Source organism: Aphelocoma coerulescens, chromosome 1A, assembly GCF_041296385.1.
Source record: "Aphelocoma coerulescens isolate FSJ_1873_10779 chromosome 1A, UR_Acoe_1.0, whole genome shotgun sequence".
NCBI lineage: Eukaryota > Metazoa > Chordata > Aves > Passeriformes > Corvidae > Aphelocoma > Aphelocoma coerulescens.
Window position 1 is genome coordinate 74,043,454 of NC_091014.1, and position 26,464 is coordinate 74,069,917.

At 38.4% G+C, this 26,464-nt stretch overlaps 1 protein-coding gene across 4 annotated transcripts in view; it reads right to left on the reverse strand.

Annotated features, from left to right (window-relative positions):
• Positions 1 to 26,464, reverse strand: part of SOX5 (SRY-box transcription factor 5) — a 288,474-nt gene that overhangs the window by 224,669 nt on the left and 37,341 nt on the right. For 3 of the 4 annotated variants that reach the window (XM_069003506.1, XM_069003505.1, XM_069003504.1), the window contains exon 4: positions 25,839 to 26,070. In XM_069003506.1, coding sequence (XP_068859607.1) covers positions 25,839 to 26,070 — 232 coding nt within the window. The remainder of the gene's footprint in view (positions 1 to 25,838; positions 26,071 to 26,464) is intronic. The other variant, XM_069003507.1, reaches the window with a different exon arrangement.

Sequence of the window (26,464 nt, forward strand, 5' to 3'; positions counted from 1 at the left end):
GAGAGCTAAGAATTTTACCTGAATTAGGTGAACTAAACACAGTGAACAGAGAGGCACTTTTTTTTTCTTTTTACTGTGACCATCAAGAGAAATACATTCAAATCAAATACTGATTTGGCTTTACTGACACAATGTATTTGGAACTCCATGATCCATATCTTGGAGGTACTACCAATTATTAGACTTACAGAATCCTGACAACATCTTGTTCTCCCTCTAAAACGTTAAAATTTCGCTTGGTAATGGAATTTTATTTATTTTTAGCAATTACTACTAGCTCTTGTCCTTCAGGTTGTATTTATTTGACATCAAGTGCTGTATCTAATTAATAACCTCTTTTTGATGAAGCAGAGATACATTGGCAGAGATTTCAGTGGGAAGACTAACAGGTACTTCCAGTGCTTGATATCCATGAACCTGGCTGAAAATGGTTCAAAGCCCAAAAAGACAACCATCTGCTACAGGAACTCTGCTACATCAGACACTTCCCTTTCCTCTACCTTTTTCCTCCATATGTAAACTGAGACAGTAATAAATATTTCCTGCAGCTTGGGGCATTTCAGATAATTGATATAAAAAGCCTAGAGATTATTGGCCAAAAGCCTCACAGCAGTTGTGTTTTCATTTTTATTGATGCAATAAATACTCAGCCCTTATATTACTTTTACATTACTCTGTGGGGCACTACAGCCCAATCACTTGAAACCGGAAATTGGGAATTCTCTCATATATCAAGTGCCACCCCACAATATCTGACAGGAACACTGAAATGTACCTTGATTTTTTCCAAATACCATGATACTTGAACTGCTGCCACAACTGCATGAGCAAGAGACAATTTCAAAGGTTTAGAGATGAGTTGCAAGAAACTGTTTGGTTGCATTCACACAAAAGGAATAACTTAAAATCTGTTTTGCACTGATTTCTAACTTTATCCTTTGGGATTTAGAGAGCATAGGAACAGATTTTTCATGGATTTAAATATCTACAGGTAGAAGGAGGTGCCCAGTGGGATTTCTGAAAATGCACATTAACAGATATATTCATTTAATTCTCACTGACTTCATTACAGCTGCCTGAAAATAGAGGTGGAACCAGCACAGTGTGACTGGGTGACTCTCCGTGCCTCTTCACCAGATCATTATCAGACTATCTCTAGCACAGAGCACAATCTGATAACCGATGCTTTAAGACAAACATTTCTCCTCTGGCTGTTCTGCATTCCAGCCCATCCCCAAACATACAGCACAAGTTCAGTATTTCTTACTGCTTATCCCATCATTTCTACTTGATTTATTAAAAATCAAAGAATTATATGCAAATTGTGGATCTGTTTGTAGTAAAAATAGATGAGAAAATGTTGTGAGTGAAATTTTAGAACTTTTTTATATTGAATGTCAAGCATGGGGTTTTTTAAATTATTTTCTTCTGTGGTCTATATTTAGGTTTTATTTTTAGCCCACCTCTTCATTCCATTTCTTGCAATGAAATGCTCCCCCATATATAAAATAATTTGCAAATCTTTAGATACTAAATACAGTAAAAATGTAAAAACTACTTTGTAATGGGTAAATGTGGTGACATGATTCCTGACACCCATACACAGACCAGATCTCTCCTGCTTCTTTCTCCAGATAAACTCATTTTAAGAAAATAACGCAATATAGGATCACATCTATTTGCTCTCAAAACACTTAACAAACAAAACTGGCATTCTGAGAACTCCTAATATGTTAGCTATAACCTGCAAAAACAAAGAACATGTTGTACTATAAGAGCCTTGTTATCTTTGTGCTAGTAATCTTCATGCTTAAAAATAATAAATAAAGCTCTGCAAAAGCACTTTTAAGACTTTTATGAGCTCTTCCCTGAGGGACTAAAGATCACCCGTAAGACCTTGCTAAACAAAAAATAAGACTGCTTATCAAAACAGCTTGGTAGAGGCTTCAGCATACATTAAATCCTTCTAATAGTTTGGAAATCATGCAGTATAAAACGATTATCTTTGTAAAAATACAAGCTTACTAACCAGATACAACAACTCTGGCTTGTGAGTGTAATAAAACCTATGTTGAGTGTCAAAGCCAGTTTGATCACCAGCTTTGTTACTATGAAACAAACCCATTGTCTGTGCTAATTCCTTGAAAGGAGGGGAGAGGAGTATCTGAACAGAACTCAGTGATAGGATAAAAGGAATGCCATAGGCCAGCAGTGGCTCCTGGACTGTTCCCAGCTTTCATACTTCAATTCACTGTGTTTTCAGATGGATAGGGATGTCAGATTACTTCATCTGTTCTCTGGTAGCCTACAAAAACTTGTACCAGACAGATTATTTCACTTCATTCCTCTGGCTGGGTGGATGAGAGGAAAGTAAAGAAAAGTCACATATGGAAAAATTAAAACTGCCTTCTCTGTGCTGAAGGTCATTTGGAGGATATCTTGCCTGGAAAGAGCAACCCTCTAAACTGGGGAACAAAAGAAAAGTGAACATCCTGCACCCACAAAGGCTTGTGCTCATGTTCATACTAAGGCAGGGTGATACTGCAAATACCAAAAGCAGGTTTTTAACCCCGCTTTTGGTAGGGCCCAAGATGTTTGAATTTGGCTAGCAAAATCTCAGAGAGATAGTGAGGTTTCACAGCCTCCCTATGAATATTCTACAGATTTTCATTGCTCTGAAACGCTGCCCCATGTTTACTTCTGTTCAAACCCCAACTCTTCTTGTACAGCTGCTTCTTCCAGTGCACTGGACAGTTCTTCATCCCTGTTAGAGCTTGTACCACCTCTGTCTTTTTTGAACAGTTAGCATATACTTACTTTGTTATTACAGACCATATCTAGGCTTTACTCTCTCAGTCTTCCCTCACAAGTTAGCTCCTACAGCTCTTTAGTAATTTGTTGCTTGCACCTGAAATCCCTCCAGTTTGCTTCTTTTTCTAACATGGGCAGAACTGAACACATTATTTCCCATACAATCTTAGCAGAGAGTTATGAAAATTATAATTACCTTGTTACTGCCTTTTTTGTTGTCTTGCTACAAGACAAGATCATATCTAATTTGTTTGAACACACCCAAGCATTTTTCAGCATTACTGTTTTCCAAGTGCCTTTCTCTCATTCATGATCTAGGTTTTTGCTGTATTTTGGATTACTTGCTCCAGCTGTATCAATTTGGAACCTTAATGCATTACTTGTTTTCCTTTTTTACAGCTACTTTACCTGGAACATTCACATGAGATGCTTGAAAGACTGTATGAAGGAAGCACAGCTCAATGAATGCAAACTTCTGGACTGAAATCCATGCAACTTGCAATAATCAATTTCTTGAGAATCATTTGCTCTTTATACTTTTGAAGACCTTAGTCCACTCATGTATTATAAGGAATCTTACACACACCGTGCATAAAGGAGGGTAATGAAGTTGATAAGGGCACTAGAGCACATCCCCTATGGAGACAGGCTGAGAGAGCTGGGGGTGTTTAGGCCAGAGAGAGAAGGTTTTGTGGAGACCTCAAAGCACCTTCAGTATCTGAAGGGGCTCTTCATCAGGAACTGTAGTGACAGGAGAAGGATTAATGGCTTCAAACCGACAGAGGGGAAATTTAGCTTAGATATACAGAAGAAATTCTTTACTGTGATGGTGGCGAGGCACTGGCACAGGTTGCCCAGGATAGGTTGTGGAAGTGTTCACAGCCAGGATGGAGCAACCTGGTCTAGTGGAAGCTGTCCCGTCCCTACCCATGGCAGCAGCTTGGAACACAATGGTCTTTAAAGTCCCTTCCAATCCAAGACATGCTGTGATTCTGTGAAGGGCAGGTATGTGGCTAAATCCACTATACTTTTTAAATAATCGTGTTTTGCTTGATACACATTGTGTATTTTTCATGAGCCTTCTCAATTCACATCTATTTATCTACTTTTACCTTGTATTTGTTCTCTTCCTTTTCAAAAGATTACAGTTAGACTTACAGGACGATAACCATCAAAATAGTCTTTGCCTCCATAGAGATTAGCATCACACTATTTCTTTCTTCTGAAAGCAATCTTCTGGAAGTTTTCACTTTCAAGAATGGCCAGGAAACACAACTTTATTAAAATGGAATGCTACTTGAGAAATAGCTTCACTGTCTCCACTGGAGTTTAAGATGGCATAAGAATAGGAATTTAATGCTTTTATCTAAGTTCTCTATTCTACCTGCTTTTCACAGACTTCAATTACTTTCTCTACTACTAACTCTCTTACACTTCTTAAGTAATGACTACATAAACAGTAATTCACAGGATTTTTCCAAGCAGTAACTGGTTTAATCTTATTTAACAGTTATTAACAGACTTTTTTTCCCTCCCAAATTCATTTTACCTGTTCTGCTCTTTTATAACTTGATTTTCTTCCTATCTACAACTGTTACACAATTTTAGTGATAGGAATTTGGAACTCTGGTGTAAACCAAAGTAGTTTCCTCACCTTTGGAGGAACGATTCCACAGGATATAAAAAGAAAAGGAATATATATATATTCTGGGCTTATAAACAGAGAACAAATCCTTTCACAGAAAGACAGTTCCACAGAACATGTTTCAGAGTAGGAATCAAACTTATTTGGATCTTGTGCACTTCAAAGGATGGTATTTGATCAGAGAATGCCAAATATATCAGGATAATTAATAAAAACTAATATGATGAAAGTCAATCAATGTAACATTGATATATAAACATAATATGGGTTAGAGATATTCAGAATTTGTTTAGTTAATCCCCACAAAATACCTTTGTGGTATTGTACATAAAGCAAGTCAGGAAATGGTATGAGCTGACTTGTCAGGTTCCAAAGCACAGGAAAGGCAGAGCACATTCAGCATCCAAGGGTTAACAAGAACCAATTCCCTGTTCACTCTTCTGGGTCTTACTACACATCAAATGGTAACATTATGTTCTACTCCAGAGAGCAGCATGATGTCATTTTATCATTTAAGTCCCATTCTAAAGCTCACCCAAGCAGAGCTTAAATAAGATTTAAAATGTACACAGACCTCACCATTTAGACTGTGGTTGAGTGATGCAAAAAAACCCTAATAAATTCTAATTTATGACAAATTCACAGTTGTTCTAGCTCTGCAGATGAGTTATTCTTTCTTCTGTTTCTGTAAATTGCAGTCAGCAGCACACTGCCTACTATGAAGAGACCTTTGTGATAAGATGATATCAAGGGATGTTGTGACATTCCTGATTAAGAATTACACAGTAAGCAAACTGTACAGAAATGCTAATTTCCCTCTCCTTTCTCATCACTTACCTAAATTATTCTGAGTAATACAAATGATCTTTATTAGCTTTAAAGCAGTTCATTCTCATTCTCTTATACCATTTCATTAAAGAAATAAAGATTCCTGTAGATGACTAAATGCACAATGTATTCTCCTTAACAATTAGTTTTGTGCATTGTTGTATGTCATGTTCACAAACAAACCAAAAAAACCCCAAGGAATATCAATTCTTCTACAGTCACAGACAACTATCCACCATCAGCAGAGAATGAATAACTTTTGCTGGAAATAGCCTTTCTTCTCCAAGTTCCTCTTTGAATCACTGATTTCTAAGTATTCCCTGTAGTTTTCAGTCATCATGAAGTGATGCTGAGAAACCCATAGAATTGCCCAACCCAAATAAGAAAGGCACAATTTTCTCCACTTTGACTGGAAAGAATGTAAGGCTGCTTTATGGTGAGGAAGCATTGCTTGACTAATAGAGCATGGTTTTACAAAATCTCTCACTTTCTTCTCTTAAATTTACTAAAATTGGGTCTCACAATGTGATCCAACCAGGTATCACTGTGCCTACCAGCACTAAGATGATGTACTGAAGGTTTCTAACAAAAAGTTCTCTGCAATGCATTCATTATACTCAGCAACATCAAACAGGGAAAAATAATTAAAAAGCTCCTATTGAGCACATAGAGACCTTGAGCACAGACAGGGGGTGAACACAAAGACAGGGTATTTGGTTGTGTGAGTCACAGTTTTTATCCATTTATCTATCTATAAACACACACATACATATACACACATATATATATGTATTCATACACAATAAGAGAAATTACAGTAAATTTTGAAGGGTTTTCTTATTTTCCTCTTCCCTTCTATTCTGGTCTATGAGTGTCTACACATACAATATACATATTTAAGCACATTCAAAAGAGTTACATAAAACTTCTTTATTTCAGTTTTTTTAATCTTTAATGTACAAGTATGTGGGGATGACTTATTTGAAAAATAAATTGCCTGTGAAGTAAGAGTGAAAATCACATGCACATGACATTATACAGGGGAACTATGCAAGAAGCTTCTTTGTATGCTACGAGGAGGCAAAAGTAAGACACATTAAGAATGGTCCCTCTGAAAGGCACCCAATCCTCCTTACAGCACCTCTGACAGTACTGGAGGCTGCATTCACACATTTATATAATGCTCTTCTCAATATACTTTGATTTATTTGATTTGTTATTCAAACATTACAGAGTGCCTTGTAACTTCAGGTTCAGAGAAACTTTCAAAAATAGAGGTCAAAAGATGTTACAATGACACGATGCCACAACTTCTGATCTAAACTGGATCCAACCAGTTCACACTGGTCCAAATGTGTTTGAACCAGTCAGAACTGGTTTGAACTGGCTGGATCTTGTTTGAACTAGTTAGAACCAGTCTGATGCAGCTGGACCGATTTGAAAGGTTCAGAACTGGTCTGAACCTGGCCCCACGCTCATCTGGACTGGTGGTATATAAATCAGTTACCCAAAATAGCCAAAACATCCCCTTCAAAGGAGAAAACCTGGGATTAGGAAGGCCCATGGAGTCAAACAGCAATACCTACAAGTTACATTACCAGTGACTGAATGGAGAACTTTGAGGACTGCCTAAAATACCCAATATTTTTGTAAATTTTTTTTCCATTAAGATATTGATTATCAACATGCTTCTCCAGATTTCAGCACATTTGTTTTCTACCGGAGCTGGCCAGAACAGTGAACAACTCTGCAAGAGTTTCAGAAGATTGCCATGAGCAAACTGCATTTAACTCCACAATTTATTTTCAATGAACAATGGGATCACATTTTCAGAAGACTAAACTGTTCTAGAAATCGCACTTCCTGAACACATTTGATTTCAAGCCCTTGTGTTTATTAATTTTCATGTCAGCTATTATTCAATATGAACTAAAACTTTCTTCCTTGGAAGTAACAGAGTAAATTAAGAGCTCAGATTATGCACAGTGGTAAATAAAACACGGCCAGAATTAGCTGTTAAAATGCCTCAAATTTTAGTAGTAATTTTACTTTAGGGCTTAAGCACTACTGAAAAGAAACACTTCCAATATCCAGTGAAGACACTAATGAAAATAAACTGGAAAACAGATAGTAACAAACAGCTTTGGAAATTGTTGGTTGTTCTTCTGACTGCAAGGATGAATTAATCTGAGATTGACACAGATTACTAGAAGTTCAGATGAAAGTATCTGTGTTCTGCTTCTGTAACAGGAGAATGTCCAACTGTGTATAGGGATAAACAGAACAGTTCGACTTTAAAATGTCACCTATATTTAACATATTTGTTCCCCATGTATTTTCTGAGTCATCTCTATCTGCTTGCTTTATTGACTGTTTTTTTTAACTACCCTCAGCACTGAAGATTCAATACAGCTACAAAAGAAGGAACTGGACTCTGCTTTGCAGACATATTACCAACAAAACAGTTAAGTACCATTTGCAAAGTGTTTATTACTAGGGATGATGTGAAGCAAAAAAAAGACAGCATATTTTCAAACTCTGGGTGAAGTTATAGCATTATAGGCAATTAATAGAAATATCATATTTTTATGCAACTACATTTGACTTCGAAAGCCACAGCAAGACAGAAAACACAGGACCCTTTAATGTCATTTTTACAGTCATTTATCTGACTATAACCACACTTTAAAGCATTAAGGTCAGCTGGTCATGAAGCATGAGCTACACTTCTGACTAGCATGCACTACGTTTGACTTGAGAGTAAATAAGGGACTGACACTCCATTAACCTTCACAAGTACAATTATTTATCAAAACACTTCAAAAGACTATCCGACAGAGAACTGATAAATCTGGAAGCAAAAAAAAGGAAACTGTAACAGTACAAACTGATCTTTTGCCAGTGATGAAGAGCTATTTCCTACCACAATTCCTGGGACAAGTCCTCCAGTCAGTTTTAACAGAGCCATCCATTTTAAAGGACTGCCCCTTAATTCACATCAGCTTTGACAAAATCTCAGAGCTTTCCTTTATTTTTTTGGTTTTTTTTAAATTTCCATCTTCTTGCCCAGAAATAATACATGCTAATATCCTGTATTTACAGGAATCTTCAAAGACTTCCCTTAGAAATGCATTCAGAAAATCCAGAAGAGTTCTGAGATGTTTGGCCCTATCTACTCTTTTGCACTTTTAGTTACAGGCCAAGGATGACGCCTGTTCCCAATATTCTTATCTGGTGAGATGACCATCATTTTCGTACCACCATGTGAACTTTATTTCTTTTACTGCAGGACATGTGGTGGTTGTTAATTCTGTAAAATTTCTATATCTTTATGTTGTGACATTCTACCCAAATTCCACACTGAAGCTGCTCATCAGCAGCTGTCATCTGCCATCAACTACTTTGACTTTTTGACTGCAGAAGCACTTTGCACTTCCAAAGTTTGTTCAAAATCCTATGCTGGAAATGGTCAGGACGGAGAGTGAAAAGAAAACAGCTTCACTATATGAAGATTCTCTTATGATGAACTTGAAATTTTGTCCATCACTGCCCTTTTGTCTTGCATACTGGTTTTCCCTTGGCAGTATAGCACACCCCTCTATTGCACTGTACCCCAGACTGATCTCCAGCCTCTCTCAGATGCACAGGTGGGAAGAATCACCCGGTATTCACCACTGGAGTTGCAGTTATTACAGCAGAGCTCCAAAAAAAGCAGCGGTGTGCAGCAAATGAATCACCTTCCATGTCTTTGCCCTCCCTTTCAGATTACTTCACTACTTTGTAAAAATGCATCAAGTTCATGAACACAAAGAGCTCACCCAGCTGGCTCATACCTTCTTTCTGGTGGTCACTAGGCAAGAGCCCCAAAATGTAAAAATCAAGAGACAAGGGAGAAAAAAATCATTTTAAGGAGAAGAGGCTTTTCTCTTATCAAGTAGCCCAAAACACAGTAAAAGGAACAGAAGTGTTGACTGACATCAAGGTCAATTCCTACTAAATGTCATCTAATAAAGTGAAAGATTGACTTGATAACTCCTTTTTAACAGAGGATTTATTACATTCATAACATACAGAAAAGCATAATCCTCATTATATTAGTTACCTTATTTAAGCTTGTACAAACAATTTATTCCTTAAAGATAATAAAAGGAAATGCATTATGATCTTAAATTTTTTGCACACTTTACCTTATGCATATTAAAATAATCATGTTTAGGGGACTGAATACTTTTTAAACATGACTCATAAAATTGATACCATGAGGTCTAATGTTTATTTTCTCCCATTGATTTCCCAATCAAATGCCTTAAATTTCGAAGACTTCCTCCCTGGCAACTCCTAGTCTTTGAAACGCAACATTTCTTTTTCCTCTGCCTGCTAAGAAAATATTCTGTAGTCAGACTTTACTGGCAATTCTTTGGATATGCAGAAGACACTAGAATTCATTTTGTTATTTGACAGCTCTGCACTCAGAGCTCAGCAAAGCTAAGCAGCCCCAAAACTTGTCCTCTGCCAGGTATCTACGCAAAGGAGAGCAGCACACAAAGCCTTCCTTCCATCAGAAGATGCATGAGAGAGGATTTAACTGCAAGTTAATTGAACAAATCTACAGAGCACCATTTCTAAAATGGTGTCTGAGCCACCCAGAGTCTGTTTTCACTTGGGATTAGAGATTTTCAGTAGCATCTCAGATGCAACTGCTGCAGACATCACTGTCATTAATGGAAAAGCATCTGTTTTTAAGCAGGAGACACAGCTGTTAAAATGTGAAAGATTCTACTGTAAGTAGTTCCAGAGAAGCAGCAAAACAGTAAAATATTTTTAGAAAAAATGGTGGAGACAAGAGCTCCATATACTGAAAGAAAAGTTTGAGACAAGGGAAGGTGGTATCACTCTTCAAATACAAAAACATTTACGGTAGAAAAGAGCATATTTCCTTATGCTTGCAGTGGCTAGGACAAGAATTAATGAGAGAAAACTGATGCAGGAAAGATTACACAGGAGTTACTTTCTAAAGGCAGAGACAGCAATACCTTGTGCCAGACAGACCGGAGGTTCTAAGTCTCCTGTCTTGAGTAACTTCAAGAAGTCAGACTATTACCTGAAAGAAATTACATTGGTACAGCTGATCCCTGGATTGAAGCTGGGACTGGATGACCTCTCCCAATCCCTCTCAGCCCTACAGTTCCATGAAGTGCAAGGCTGACAAATGGTGAGAAATAGATGTGCTCATTCAGTAGGGGCTCTATAGATCTGTAAGGGACTTACTCACTAAGCTGGATCAGGGGTTTTTAGTTGTGTTTTGCTTTGGATTTTTTTTTTTTTTTTTAAGATAAATCAATAGGCTTGGGCCATTTTCCAAAGATGTGATTTGGTAAGTTTCAAGCCAAACCTCTCAAGCTTTACTCATGAGATAAGTGCTAAACAATGATCCAGATTCATCAAAGCTTTATAGACTTACTTAAAAGAAAAAGAAACTGATTCAGCCAACTCATTTCAAGCCAAATCAGGCAGTTGAAAATCTATTCCTGAGATTTGGAAAATCTGTCTATTTTAAAAATATTTTAAAAATATGTTTCGAGAGTCCCTCTTTTGCAGGAGCCTCAGGCAACTCTGTCAAGAAACTGTTTTTTTAGTTTTTTTCAGTCTGATCAGGAGTGGTGTATTCCTCATGTCTAAAGGAGATAGCTGAAATACATGTGTTTGTATATATACACTATATATGACTTTACATATATACTTATATATACAAGCAACATAAGGATTCAAGAATATTCTATCAGAAGTTTGGTAATTAAAGCAGTGAGTTTACTTTTCAAAAAGACTAAAAATGAATTTGCTTCTTTACTACAAGAAAAAAAAATTGTAGTGCTGGACACCAATGTACTCTGCTAATGCACAAAGCTAAACCAGTTTCCTGCTCTGAGGCATGTTTATGAGCCTTAGTACGTAAACTGTACAGTACTTCTCAGTAATGACCCTTAGAGTACTTCCTCGGAGGAGGTTGGTTCCCATGTTCTTACAGTGCTTGGGATCTACCAAGAAGGATAACAACTGAGCTAAACAAGCTCATTTTTGTATACACCCCACAAAAATCCTCCTGGAAGCACCAAGGTGTTTCAAATAAGTGTTTCAAAGCAAATACTACCAGGAGAGGGGAAGACACAGGCCTGGTGTTATCTAACCAGGATGGGTCACAGTGTTGACTGGGAATGGAGGAAAGGACATCCTGCTTACCGTCTAGCATCCCACACATGACTTCTGAGATGGAGAAAATCTGGACTGAAAAGGCTGTGCTGGGAATGTAGAGATTTCTATGCAGAAACACAGAAGAGGGTTCTATCCTCTTCTTCCCATATATACTGTTAATTCCTTACTAAACTCAGAGGCTGGAAGTTGATGTCACTACAGTGATGGGCACAGGCTGAGACCATTAGAAGGCTGCCCCTCTAGCCCAGCATCAAGCGTTTACTGTAAACATTTATGTCAAAGTGATGAGAAAATGTTCAAAACCTTGCAGCATTTTCTTTTTCTGTTTCTGTTCTTTGCAAGGAAACTACTTCTTCCGAGAACATGGAAAAAGCATGTGACTTTGAACTGGAAAACCTGAAAGATCAGTGAGCCTACCTGCTAATGAGCAACTTGCTATTGAAACGAGCTCGTTAGCTTTCATTCTTGCTGGCTGCTGATCGATTCATGAGCCACTTATGTGGCCTCTGTAAGCTGTACATAAATTATCAAACACATTGATTTCTACAAATAATAAATCAGAAAGTCAGTCCTTTCCATATCTCTAGTATAGATGCTTAGCTCAATGGCCTTCAAAATTCAACCAAAGAAAACAATGATAACATCAGTGTTCACAGATACATTGCATCTGAAATGGCAAATATTCTGCTGCAAAAATAAGCTGTGCTGGCATCCCAGGGAAGTGAAAAAAAGCTTGCATCTGAAAATGTTACATACAAAACGCACAGAATTTTGCATGAATCTTTGTGTAGGTGGCAGCTCAAAAATTCACAGTAAGGAACAATTGTCTCCAGCAGGGAAAAATCCATGATAGATCATCTTCAAGTCCTTTTCCATCTCATATCATTAAATTTCTACAGCCATCTTCATATGACTGAAGTAGTCAAAGTCCTATGGCATCCCAGAGTCAGTGCTGAGTTTCTGAAGTGAAAGCATTTTCTCTTGTCAACTGGCACTCCCAACAGCATAGGAAGAGAACCTGTTAAACACTCATTAGTCAGAGCACGGGAAGAGGTAGGGAAAGCCTCCTTAACCCAAACATGCACCCAATAACATTTCCATTTTCAGCACATACAGGTATCTCCAAGGCCAAGCTGGCCCAGCTGACTTCACCTGGCCTCCCAGCTGTTTCTTGAAAGTGTATCAAAAATTAATACTTTGGACATGTATGCTTGCAAATTTCCAAGCACTTCATAACACTGATTTGCAATAATTTGCCTAAGGTCATGTGGGCCTTGATCCAAAGCCTATTAAAGACAAAGCAGTCTTTATAGTGACTTCAAAGAGCTTTGGATTGGACTCACAGTGAAGCACTGCACAGTAAATAGAAAAATCAAGAAGAGAAAACCTGGTCTAAGGAAGAAATGTCATCCTCTCCTTCACTGACTCAGTTTACTGAAAAAGATAGGAACATGAGATTTAATTTTCCTGTTCTTCTGTATCACACTGCCAGCCCAATGAAATGGTTGTTTCCCTTTCCCACTCAACTGCATTTCTCAGAGCATTATTCAATTCTAAAGTACAGTCCAACACAAGAGCTCAGCCACGCCGTAGAGATATCTTCATCACCTTGACCCTCAATAACACCAGTCCCAGAGCAGCTCCCTGGAGTGCCCCTGGAGAGAGCGGTGGCATTCCATGCCAGCTGAGGATGGTGCCAAGAGTGTTGGATGGAATGCTCACTCTGAAAGAGCAGCAATTTTAGGACTAAATACAATAACAATAAGGAGTTAAAATGTGCAGACCAGAGAACATTGCTTAATCCCAGTTTACTGAAAGGACATGTCATTTTTAGAAAGTTGTCCAAACAACTGTCTTAATATTCTACACCAAAGTGGCTATTAATCAAACAACAAAGGCCCAATTAACACATAGCTGTTGTCACCTTGATGTTAAAAGCCTCTCCCTTCCCCCTTCTTTCTTTCTTTTTGTCTTTAATGTTACAACCTAACCCAAAAATGCCTCAGGGCCCTACAGAAAAAAAAAAAAACCAAAAACCAACAAAAACCCAAGATAGAGAGAGGGAGACAGGGAGGAAGGGAAGAGGATAGGGAGAAAAAGTGGGGAGGGGAGAAAAAGAGAGAGAGAAAGAGAGTCTTAAATACCATCTCTCCTCTAGGCAGCAATTTCCACAGATGAAGAGGTCACCACTGTTTAACAGTGTGCTGCCACGTTAATTTAGTATGACAAGATAAAGCAGTAATCTCTGCTTGAAGAGGCTGTAAACCGCCTGCTATCCAGGGACATGCTCGAGTCGATTTGCACTGTATATCACTTTATACAATTGCCGTGACAAAGCCCCCTGAGTTCCCTCATGTAAATCTCTCTCTCTCCCTCTCAACTTCCCTGCCAGTCAGACAGCAGTGGATCTGTGGTAAGCTATGCAAACTTCATGTTTTACGCATGCCAATGGACCCCAAAGCTTCCCGCCTCCCCCCCCCCCCCCCCCAAGAAAAGATGTTTAGGACTTTGATAATCCATTGATCCCACTTCCATATCGGCTTGTATTTTTCAATCTGTCGTGTTAAGTTGTCAGAGAGGGCGATTAAACCGATGTTTCATGTTCCGAGATTTGCGTTCCTGGGAATGATAGTTTTCAAAGCCTTTCTTGCTAGGTTCTGCTTAAAGATTATCCCTAAGAAAGCTGATGTGAATATTATTACTGGCATAAACCTGGTAATAAAACCATAAAGTGTTTTAGGTAAAGACATTTTAGAGATATTCAGGGTTATAAACATAAGAGTTTAAAGCTGGATAGAATTTGGAGTGCTTAAAAAAAAGGAAAGAAAAAAAGCGCCCTGTCAGGCTGTGGAGTTTTCTCAGCATGAAGCAAAACAACATATGTAAAAGGGAAAAGGGAACTCGCATGCCTATGTAAAGTAAATATAATTACAGAACCACAGAAGAGGGCAGAGCAGAACACTGACCTGTGCAGTTAGACAGGAACGAGAAGGAGACAGAGCATGTGTAGCAGTGGTCATGACAGTGCCTCAAATAAAACACAGTGACAGCTATTCCCAGCAAACAGCCAAGGAAGCTGCCTGTGTCTCCAGCAGCCTACACAGCTGAAAACATGGGCTTCTTGTTGGGGAAATAGGGAGAATTTTTTGCAATATGTTGCAACTCTCAGATGCCATACTGCATCTCTAGAACATAGAAGTTTTAAATTATGTCTCCTTCTATTTCACATTTAATTTGTGTCATTTTCCTATGGCCTGCAGGCACGATACAAGTCACAGCACACAATATACCAAACATGGTGCCAAAATGTGAAGCTGTGCACATGTACATATACCCACTTTCTGGATTAAACACAGAGGAGGACATAAGTAGAATAAAAACACACATAGCAGACAGGTTTCTACAGAGTAAGGCTGGAATTTAACTACAGTTTCTTAACTAATACATTGCTAGGTCTATCGACTATGCCTATGCATGGCATTTGGACTTGCAAAAATGACCAAACAAGGCTAAATCAAATCTTTAACAGGTTACATACATTCTCTGTAATCAATTAAATTGAATAATAAAATTTGATGTTCATTGCAGCTGATACTAAGACCGACAAATGCTTCATTAAGCATTTGAACTTCTAACAACATTTGATAATTCCCTAAATTTTAAAGGGGAAACTCACTAGAATTAATGCCACTATTCAACACTAAGAGAATCTTCCCAAAATTGCCTTTTTAAGGTGTTCTGTATTACTTTATTCTCTAATACATGCTGCCAACCAACACATTTATTATTTGAACTTAACACTACTAAATAGATATACAACAAAAGGTTTGCTTTCGGGGAACATCCAATTCTTAGAACCCCACTAAACACCATCAGTACTGGTTACAAAAGAATTCTGACAGAATATTCACACACAACACCCCCCAACCCCTCCCCCAAAAAGGATGAACTTGAACATGGTTACTTCTACAGAAATATGACAGAATATTTGCACAGTAACATGCATTATTTCTTTAACACCATGTACTGTGAATAGGATTACTCTCACCTAATTTTAGCCCCAAATTAGACACCTAGTCTAAACTAGTCATCAAGGCTCCCTCTATAGTCAACAGACAAGCACTTTCAGAGGGTAATCCATCTTTCTTGTCCTGAATGCTTATTTTAAGACTGGAAATGTTGTTCTAGAAGGGTGGTTATCTTTTTCCACAAACTGTGAAGACAGCCCAAACGCCTAAATTTTATGTGCCTAAACTTTGGTGAACTGAACCCCAATCTCACTGTATGGCATTTAATAATCTCCGTGAGTGTGGAAACTCTGATAGAGCATAGACCATCATGGATGAAGGACAAGTATAATTTCTACTGTACTAGCACAGCCATAGGCAACAGAATGGTTATTGCCCATGATAAATCAACAACCTGGAATCTGGAAATAATGTCTTATTTCACCCAGTAAACCGAAAACTTGCCATCTCTGTTAATATTTATCAAACTACAAGTCCAACAACTCTTTGTGATATTTTACAGAGCAATAAAAAGATACAGGTCCTAAATATAAAAGCAAGTATTTCAGTCAAATTACTTTATTCACAAGAAAGCTCGGGAATTCACTGTGGCCCTGTGTCAATATATTACCCAATACTCATGTTGACAGCTTCAAAACTGAAGCTATGGTCACTGCCCAAAAGCTAAGTTTACACTGGCCACAAGCAAACAGGAAAAGTACATCATCTGCCACAGATGTATTCTTTGCAGGACTGAATCACACTATTTGAAACTCTGCTTGTAGATATATGAAATTCCAAAACCTGTTTTCCAGTGGAGTTTATCAAATTGGTTTAAAGACAATTTAACCAAGTATTATACACATAGCTATTGTGAATGATCCATCTGCTCTCCCCCTCACTCTGCTATTGTCCATGTCAAGACAATATGAATCTAAAAACTTGGGGGAAAAAAAAGGGGGGTATTTGCAGATTTTATATTTATTAAAGAATATACCACAGATTCACACTCTATCATTAGTCAGATGCAGGCCACAAACTCAAGTTGAGTGGTTTGAGCTCTGAGATGCAGAATATTTTCTATTCCCAACAGAGCTAAGCACTATATAGCAAACCTGTACTTATGAACGATGAATTATGAAATGCTCTGGCCAGGTAACTACCTCTCAGTCAAAGCTTTTTTTGGTTGAAGTTATCTAACCACAGATTTATAAACTATAGGGATCAAGAGCTGAGCTTAACACCTTAAGCTCCAGCTGTAACCTATGAAGAAAAATAGGCACTTCTAGGGTGTGAGTTCCCTGACCTACTTACAAGATACGTTAGGACAATATGAATCATGCTCCACTATTCTCTATTTCCTTCCATTAACCATAAAGTTAAACCTAAATTTACTAGCTCACTTCTGAACATACACTTTTTAAAGATATACTCTGAGCAGACTTTGCCCTTGAATCTTCGCCCCAAAAATGACATTAAGATTGACATAGCATTGTATGATGTGTTAGTGGCGGAGTCCATTCTCTGAGAAGAAATAACTTCTTTCCTCTATGAGAAAAAGCCAAAATGTCCTCATGCTGCACCAAGACTCTAATAATCACCAGAAATTTATCACTGAGACGCTGTAAATTTAACTGAAAATCGTACAAGAAACTAACTTACTCCTAACAGAGCCCTAAATCCTAAATGCTAAGCTCTGCATTTGTATCTGGTTGTTTTCTGGAAACCTGCACATCCTCAGCAAATACTGCTGCCTTTGAACACAGATGGATCCAAAGCTGAGCAGATCTCCTGATTACAACTACAGCAGTTTAAAATGAAAAGAATGGGGAAGAGGAAAGTTTCACTTAGAGTTACAGAGATGAAACACACACTTTAAATTCAATCTGAAAATCAGCATAGAGGAGAGTCTGAAGCACGGATGTTTTGCATTATTTCTGGCTAGCAATATTAATAAGCAATGCAAGCTTCCACCTCTGACATGACTTAGTGTAGATAACACACATACAATCTGCCCCAGTAATTCAGACTTGGGATGTCAGAAGGGTTTTACCTTTTGCTATAATATTTCTTATTTTCTGTCATCAAACTTCAATCCTACAAAAAGCTATGTGCAGAAGGAGTTATAGCCAGTGACCTCTCCTTCCCTTCCTCTTGCTACCATCAGCATTAGGTTCCAATCAACCAGATTATTTTGCAGGAACAGGGTCATAAGCTAAGCATTCTGGGGCAGGAATGTTTCTTTTTTCTGTCTCTATAAAAATAAATCATGCTATAGGTACAATATAAATAAAGATAATAACAGTCTGATATTAGATTTTACTGGTCTATGTTTTAGACAATCTATGTAATTTGACTGCTGCCTGTACAAACTACAAAAAGTTAATCTTTAGAGCTCTTTCTTTCCTTGGGGCGGATTCAGTTTTAAAAGCATAAAAAAGGATGCCAGAGCAGACTATTTTCATGTATAATTACAGTCTTGTTTACACTGCCCTTGAAAAAGCTATCCTGAGTTAAACTGGGCACAACTCCACTCAGTTACTTTCGTTGGTTTATCTAGCGATGCTAAATTCATGGGATTCATCAACTCTACTTCTCCTTTGCAAAGAACAAAAATGCCTTATCTGATCACACAACTGCAGCTAAACTGGACAAAGAAACAAAGAACTTCAGGGTGTTAAAGAGAATCTGGAAATGAGGCCGGCCAAACTATTCAGACAAGCTTGCTACCCCAGGCATAAAGGACTCTTTTTACTTAAGAAAGTTTGTTTCCTCCATTTCATTGTCTTTTAAACACTTTGGAACATTGGTTGGTTCAGAAACATTGCAGCACATCAATCTCCTCTTGAAGAGAGGTCTCTGAACACATCTTAGGAGCTGACCCACCCAAGGGTAGATGCCCATTCTTAAGCAAACATATTTTGAAATCTGCAGTCTGATTTGCCAAAGGTCCTTCTTCAGCCATGAATTTCTAGAGAAAATTAATAACTCCTTTTATTACAGCAGAGAAGGCGGTGGTATTTCACTGATGTACTTAAGACAAGAAGAAGCAGTTCACTCCAAGAAAGGGAAAAAAGATGACTGGATGACAGGACACTTTAAATGCCAGCAACTGCCTGGAGCCACATTTTCATTCCCACTAAAACCATCATTACTTTTGGTGAATCTGAAAAAGCATTAGCAGTGGCAAGAAAAATTAGAGAAAGCAAGCTGGCCTTGGCACAGCCTAATCCAACTGAATTTTGTATGACCTGAAAAATCATACTTAAAGAGACAATGCAAAAACCATGAGCACATCACTCGTCCATTGAAAGGACAGATAATAAAGAAATGCTTCAAATCCTAACTGCAATGGGTAACTTCCTATGGACACCAACATCTGACAGTGAGAGAAGAGACTGTAAAGCATGACTGTGACTACTGAGTGTAGCAGAAGGTTCTGGCACTTCTAGGAGTGCCAGAACTTCTAGCCAGCCTGTGTTTATAACCACAGGGATTCTTTGCAACCCTGAAATTCAAGAAACCATGACTAAAACTTCACGATGCCTTTCAGGCTTGGTATATCTCTACTGAAAGTAGATCTGTATATCAAAAACCAACTATCCTCCAGTTCATTGACATTCTATCCAAGCAAATAACGCAATACTTATTTTTTACTGTGCAACGTCTTCATATGAGCTATTTACTAAACGACTTTAGAATGGATTAAATAATAAAAATGACTAAGGTAAATATGACTACAAGCAGAGGAAGAAAATGGGCAAGGCAGAAAAAGGTTTTCAGAGGACAACTGCAAACAGACAGAAACTGATAGAGTAATGTTGGCTCTTATAAGTCTGGAAATAGAGAGAAATTTGCACCTGCAGTGAAAAGAAAGGAAGAAAGCCACACCAGCTGCTCAGACTAAGTAATGTGAATTTGAAAACTGTGTGGAGCAAACAGAAAGCACATGGGGAAACTGCTCTGGAAGTTTTAAAATGAATTAAAAACTACTGAAGCAAAAATGAGTCAAGGTGGTGTGCAAAAGAAGGAGTTTGTGCTATGTAGGGGGTAAAACATTAACAAGTTGGGATTCCCACATGCCTTGCCTTAAGGCATATGTCAGATAAAAAGTATGGAAGTCTGGTATGCTGCTCTCTATTCTGGTAATAGTTACACTGACAGCCCAAGGCCAAAAGCTTCTCAACAGTGCAGAAGCTCGGCCAAAGGACATACACTCATTGTTTGAAAGGAAAAGCACAAAAACTTAAAACTACATTTCTTTGAACTTCTGTTTTCAGAACCATGGAGAATTGGGTGTTTAACTGGCAGCAGAGTTTGTGTCTCACTACAACACCAGAAAGATTCACTGTCACCAAAGAAAAGGTACAGTTTCAGAATAAATTTTGGTAGAGTGCCACAGGGGACAGACCTGGACTGCCAAAACTACACAGAGTCCACAGCTATTGTTTGACTTCAGAGAGGATGGAGAAGATCCCATAGATCCTACCTGTATTATGTCACACTTAGGGAGTGACAGTTGGAAGCAAAAGATGCATCAAGAAGTAGGAACATTTAGATGTAGTCTCTTTCGATTGTTGCTATAAACTGGTCTTGCAGTCCTAGTGGGGCTTTCTCCATATCCTTGTCCTCACCAGTGCTCCTCAAATTGGTAACTTCAAAATTTTGTTTCAAATCTGTGCTATCTCCTTTGCTTAGAAAGACGACCAAGTTTTTTGCTTACATAGTTTTTTGATGGGGCATTTAATAGTTCTTTTCTCTCCTCATAAGACAGACCATCTGGTTTGAATAGTCATACCAAATGTGGGCTTTACACAGTTCTACCTTTTTTCTGTACAATTTTTCAGCTACTCACTTGAGTTAGATTTTACTAGTATTTATGCAGTAAGTTTAAATGAAGATATTTTCCAGCATGAAGTCAATGAATTGATGCCTAGGCACATAACCACTTGCAAACAATGGACACATACAGTTCCCAGCACTTCCATAAAACAAAGGTGTTTACTTTTCTGTTGATTTTTTTCTGCTTAACTGCATTCAAATGAATCCATTAAAAACGTGACTGCTTCACAGTAAGATGATCTTCAGCAAAAACAAACAACTGCTGTTTCCACTTCTCTTCATGGCCTTTAGAAACTACAGTCATCTGCATCCTGTAGTCCAGGCAATTTATGTATTATAAGCCTGGTCTTGATTTGTCCAGTTGTTGGTTTAAATGTAGTTCTAACCCTCCTGCTTGGGGATGAAAAAATGTTTTCTTACTTCATTACTTACTTAATGCCCCCTAACCAACCTTTGGACCTTTCAAAGTCTGATCAAAACACCAAAGCGTCATCTCAAACTTCAGCGAGTGTTTCTGCCCATTGCCTTCTGCTGGGAATAATGTACCCACTCTGGTTTTCCGTGTCTACAAGTATGCAAAAGTCACTGTGTTGAGAAGGTGGTTGAGTAAACTGAGGGAACTTCCATAAAAGCACACTGCTGCATTGCACTATGGCTTTGATCCCTGACTCACCTGAAGAATGAAGACACGTTTTTTGTTTCTTTATGTGTCTAAGACAGGACCTCCACATCAAGTAGCTGGCAAGTAATGTAAGCATGACTCACATGGATGGGACAGGATTGGAGATCTGGGAGAATACGGATCATGACAAGGAGGACAAGCAGATTAGCCTAACCTGAATGCAAGGTACTTGTCAGGCAGATAGGAGAATCATCAAAGCTGTTTCCATTGCAGCTGATTCTCCAGGACTGCAGAGAGTTTTCCAGGGTCTGGACTAAACAATGCAGTAGGCAACTTCTACAGCTCTTTGATAGGTCCTGACTGATTATTTTTCATTTGTTCCCTTTCCTAGCAGCCCACATAGCGATTCCCTGAAATGGTGCAAGTGTAAAGATCAAAGTCTGGTAAGAGCCTGAAATTGTATCTGTGGAAACTGCTTCCATGTGCTTTTGTGATGACATTTATAAATGCAATGTTTGCAACAATGTAATTTCATCATCTTATAAATATCAATTTAGCATTAAGAGAGGAAGGAAAGAACATCAGACAAATGCAAACTTACCACAATTTCTCCTTTGTTTTAATTGAACTAGTCTTGTTCAGATAAGCCTATCTCTTACAAAAACTACAGTTTATAGTTTAAACTGTGAAATTGTGTGTGCACGCGCGCGCGTGTGTTGTAATTATGGTGCCTGCTAACAATTTCATACTGCCACACTGCACATATGGCTTCCAGGCTAGCTTTATCTGAATCTTTGTGAATCTATTCTCCATGCTATTAAACTGAGCTCATTCCACATCGTTCAAAAGTAATTACACTTTTGTCTAGAGTGTAGGAGACTGCTCTCCCCAAACAATGAAATTCTCATTATTAGAGCTGGCACAGTAAAGGCACTGGTGTTCACAACACTGTGCATTGTATCATCACAATAACTTATCCTAAGCTTGATGCTCAAAGGTACACTGGAAATTAAAATTTCTCTAAAACCACTGTGAGGGTGTTTTTTTTTTTTTTTTTTTTAATATGCATTCTTTAGCTCAGTATAATTAGAGTCCTATTTGACTTTTTAAAAAGCTATATGCATTCAGATTTCCATTCTCCTCGGAAGTTCTGAATAATAGCTAAGTGCTCCAGCCGCTTGTTGTTCTGATCCACTACCATTCATATGCTGACAACTCCAGACCAACAGGTGAAACACAGGCCAGGATGGATGTGATAAGAGAATTCAAATGAAGCATTAAACAACCTTTTATTTTGGACAAGGGGAGGAAAAGCACAAAGCAATGTGTCGGTAAAGCTCTTTGACCTGTAGTACTGCTTTTCTTAATATTATTCCCAAATTACACGAGTAACTTCATTCACCACAGAAACACAACTTCTTTTACTGTGAAGCAACAAAGCTACTGAACAGTGCACCGAAATATTTCCTATCGTTTTAAAGTACTATTGAAAATGAATTCTAAATCCCACTGAAAGTGCAGGACAAATGTGGGCTACCAGTACAGTCACAGTCATCAGTTTGGAACAACTAGAGAGTGGCAAAATTATAGCTTACCAGTTTGACCTTTTGTTCAGTACTTCTTTTTTTTTTTTTCTCTTTTTTTAAATCCCATCCAGCATTTCATTGATATTCTGTAGTTAAAAAGAATGGTCTGATTTAAACACACCATGCCTGTGGTATACTTCCATCAGCACTTTTAGCCTTGACATTTCTCATTTTCAGAAATTAGCGCACAGACAACATTGGTGAGATCAGTGGTCTTGAGAGTTGCAAAAGCAGACAAATAGAACATAAAGGCAGGCAAACAGAAACAAATAAAAGAAACCTTTGTAACTTAGATGAGCTAACAACTATTTGTGCTATCCAAATTCTGTAGCCTTAATAGGTGTCTTCAAAAGAGCTATTGACTGATACTGTAATCCTCAAGTGTTTCCCTCCAAAGCTTATGGCTTGCTATGAATGTCCTAAGGGGACTCTCGGATATATTCTAGGTCAAATCATTTGTCTTTTATTTTCTACTGAGCAGTTGCTTTAAGTCTGATACATTATTGTTTCTTTCCTTATCAGGAAAAGAGTTTTGCTACTTACAATAAGTATCTAGTTTCTTCTATCAAGAGAAAGACAGAGACAGAGTTACCCCTGCCTTGGTTGAGGCTGGTAGAGATCTCCAGAGGAGACCTGGCCCAATCCCCCCGTTCAAGCAAGGCCACTGAGAGTCAGCCAGGACCATGTCCAGATGACTTCTGAGTATTTCTAAGGAGGGAGACTCCACAGCCTCCCTGGGAAATCTGTTCCTATGCTCAGTCACCCTCACACAAAAGCATTTCCTGATGTTCACCGGGATCCTTCTGCATTTCAATTGGTGCCCACTGCACTATCTTTTCTCTGGCTGCACTTCCAATATCCTCAGAAACATCCGTTCACTTTGATGGGAAGATGGTCTTTGCAGATTTTTGCCAATTTTGATTATGTTTGAAGATGCCTTTATAGGAATTTTGCCCTCCTCTTATAAACATTTATCCAGAATTTTGAGCTGTCTCAAGCTAGTAGTTGTTAAAACTTTGTAAAGTGCAACAGGGTAAATTTTCAAAAGTGTAAGTCGGGAAGTGTGACGCTTCTGGAGCTTTATCAATAAAACTGTATCAGACCACACTCTGTGGTGCTGTGGGCAGGCCTGACTGTAGAACAACAGAATGTCAATTCAAACAGTATAAAAATGTCCTCTGCAATGCTAAAAAGTGAGCACCCTTTGGAAATGATTTTTGTCACTGCTAAGCACAGGAGTTGAAGTCATCTAAATGTTATCCAGTGATTTCCTTCTGATACTTCCATACCACAACAGCAGAGGGTGCGATTATGTACATTTTACTCATTTAGACTGATCCCTTCTTTCTTCCTGGAGACACATAGGCTACATCCTTTCTGATCTACCTGAGTCATGATTTTTACAACACAGTCCTCACTAAAAGATAATGCCAAAGTGTTACATTCATACAGACTGGCAATATTCTTAAATATGTATGAAGACAAAACTAGTCCCTTACAACCCCCCAAACACTGTCTCGGGTAAGTCTGCAGTGTGTCACTGCTACAGCAAGACTATCTACAACACCCCATGATTCAGTATCTTGTACCGCAAAAAGACAGAACACTGTTTTGCCATTAAATACAGCCTTCATATCAGGAAGTTACACTAGATGATCAGCTAAACCTCTTGTTCTTAGAAACTATAAATGAACAAAGAAGTTAGTTAAAATTAGTTGAAGAGCAGTTAAGTGTTTCAGTGAGGTGTAGCTGAAATACTCCTGCTGGGCTCCTTAGAAAACAGTAAGATTTTATTTCATTAGGGTCTGATTCTACACTACTGGTGCCATCACACGTTTATCTATTGACTTAAATGTTGTCAGAAACAACTCCTTATCTTCAAAACACTCTCTTAAAATAGGCCAAAGTATAGCAAAGCCCACACATTAGTTACATACCCTAATATTCCACTGGCTGGAACTGTTGTATTAATGAATTTCATCTCCATAAAACGTAAGATAAAGGATGAGAAATAAACAAGCTCGGAAAAGATAATGATATTGTCTGCCCATGAGTAATTTCTCCCATGATGTTCTTTCTTCATATAAAGTTGCAATAACACAAACTAAAATTATGTATTCCAAACCACTGTCTGAGCTTAAGCATTAGCCCAAAAAAGGAAGGAAAACGGATCAGGATCAATGAGTTATTCTGTCTAGGAGAGCAGCTTCAGTGAATATCCAGTGACTTGGTCCTATGAGAAATAATAATCCCTAAGGCTTTTTACCTAGGGCTTGTTACGTATGCATAATGAGCTGTAAGGGCTTTAATACCACTGTGGAGCTGTTGAAGGCTTTTATGAGAATACACTAGCACCTATTTTGCAATGCCTTTTAAAAAGCCTTCAAATATGCAGGTCTGTTTATTATCTTCACTTCTAGTGAAATTATTAGTGCCCTTGTCAAAGTGGGGGACTAACAAAAAAGTTACAGCCAATTTGTAAATAGGCAAGAGCCATGCAAGCATGTTCACTACAGAGCTTTGTCGAGGTGCCTCAGTCCTGGGGTTCCAATACCTTTCCTTGCACCTGTCACCCTTTCTAAAAATGTATCAGTATTCTATGTGAAGGGCCCAAACACAAAATAGTGACAGTACAATACTAGCAAGGAAGATGGCATTGCTTTGTCTTCTTTTAGATACAGCCAGTTCTGGACTTCCCCCAGACTACTACATGTAATGAATTAAGTGCTCAATGTCATTTGTAGAGAGGAAATTAACAAGTGAAAAAGTAGTACGTTGATTTAATTTCATAAGCACAGTAAACTTTATTGTAGGTATCTGTGACGTGAATTACACTTTAGACATAAGTTTTTAAATCATCAAAATTCAAAGTTTCTTCTTTTTTACCCTTTATGCAGACTTTCATGCTTTACTGTTGCACAAACTTGGCATTAGGGTGATATTTCAGACACCATGCCAAACGTGACTCTCACTTAGAGTGTTCCAAACCCATTTGCTGTTTGCTGAACACATACACTTCCAATTCACATCACTGCAGCTAACAAATTTTAGCACCCTAAATGCCATCAGGCAAAGGTGAGGAAAAGTCTGCACTGCAAGTGATTTAGCATTTGTAGTGGAGGGTAGAGGCAGCCCAGCTAGGTCAGAGCTTACACATTACTGTGGTGTGTTCTGTACGTGTAGCTGTGCATTGTACACTCCATAAAGTACAAATCTGGATGCCAAACTACTGCAGCGGCAGAATTCAAAGAATGGATGTAAGCACAATAGACCATAAGCAAACCTACCATTGTGTTGTGCTGAGAAGTGGGAGTCCTATGGCCACAGTTCTCTTGCGTCAGCAGAGAAACTGGCTGAAATTCCTCAGAGTGAGGCTTGTTGGGAAAACTCACATGCAAGGGAAGGTGAAAGGCTGGGAGCCCGTCACTCTCCTCTTCTCCCACTTTCTGTCTGCTTGTCACCATGGCTACCTCTCCATCTGCTTCCCCATACGGAGAGGCTGGTCGCTTGGAAGACATCCTGGAAGGAACAAAAGAGGAGAAAATAATGAAACCTCCAAATAAATCCTTAATGCCGTCATTGTGTGGTTAGGGGCCATTGTAACAGAAATGCCTTTTTTGTGCTGGCAGAGAGCAGGAAACCATCCAAATACCACTGCAAAGCATACACAATTGGGAACAATGGCCAAGCAGGTAGCAACAGAACAGTGGCTTGTTTGTTGTGAGAATAATACACTAATATAGCACTCTCTTGTATTCTGGCTTCTTAAACATGAAAATTCACCTAAGACTGCATAATGAAATGCAATTCCTTTAAAAAAACACCCATCTAGTTTTGCATTTGCAAGGGACTCTAAGAAGACAGAACGTCTCCCGATACAAGCCATTGTCAACTTAGCTTTTAAGGAATAATC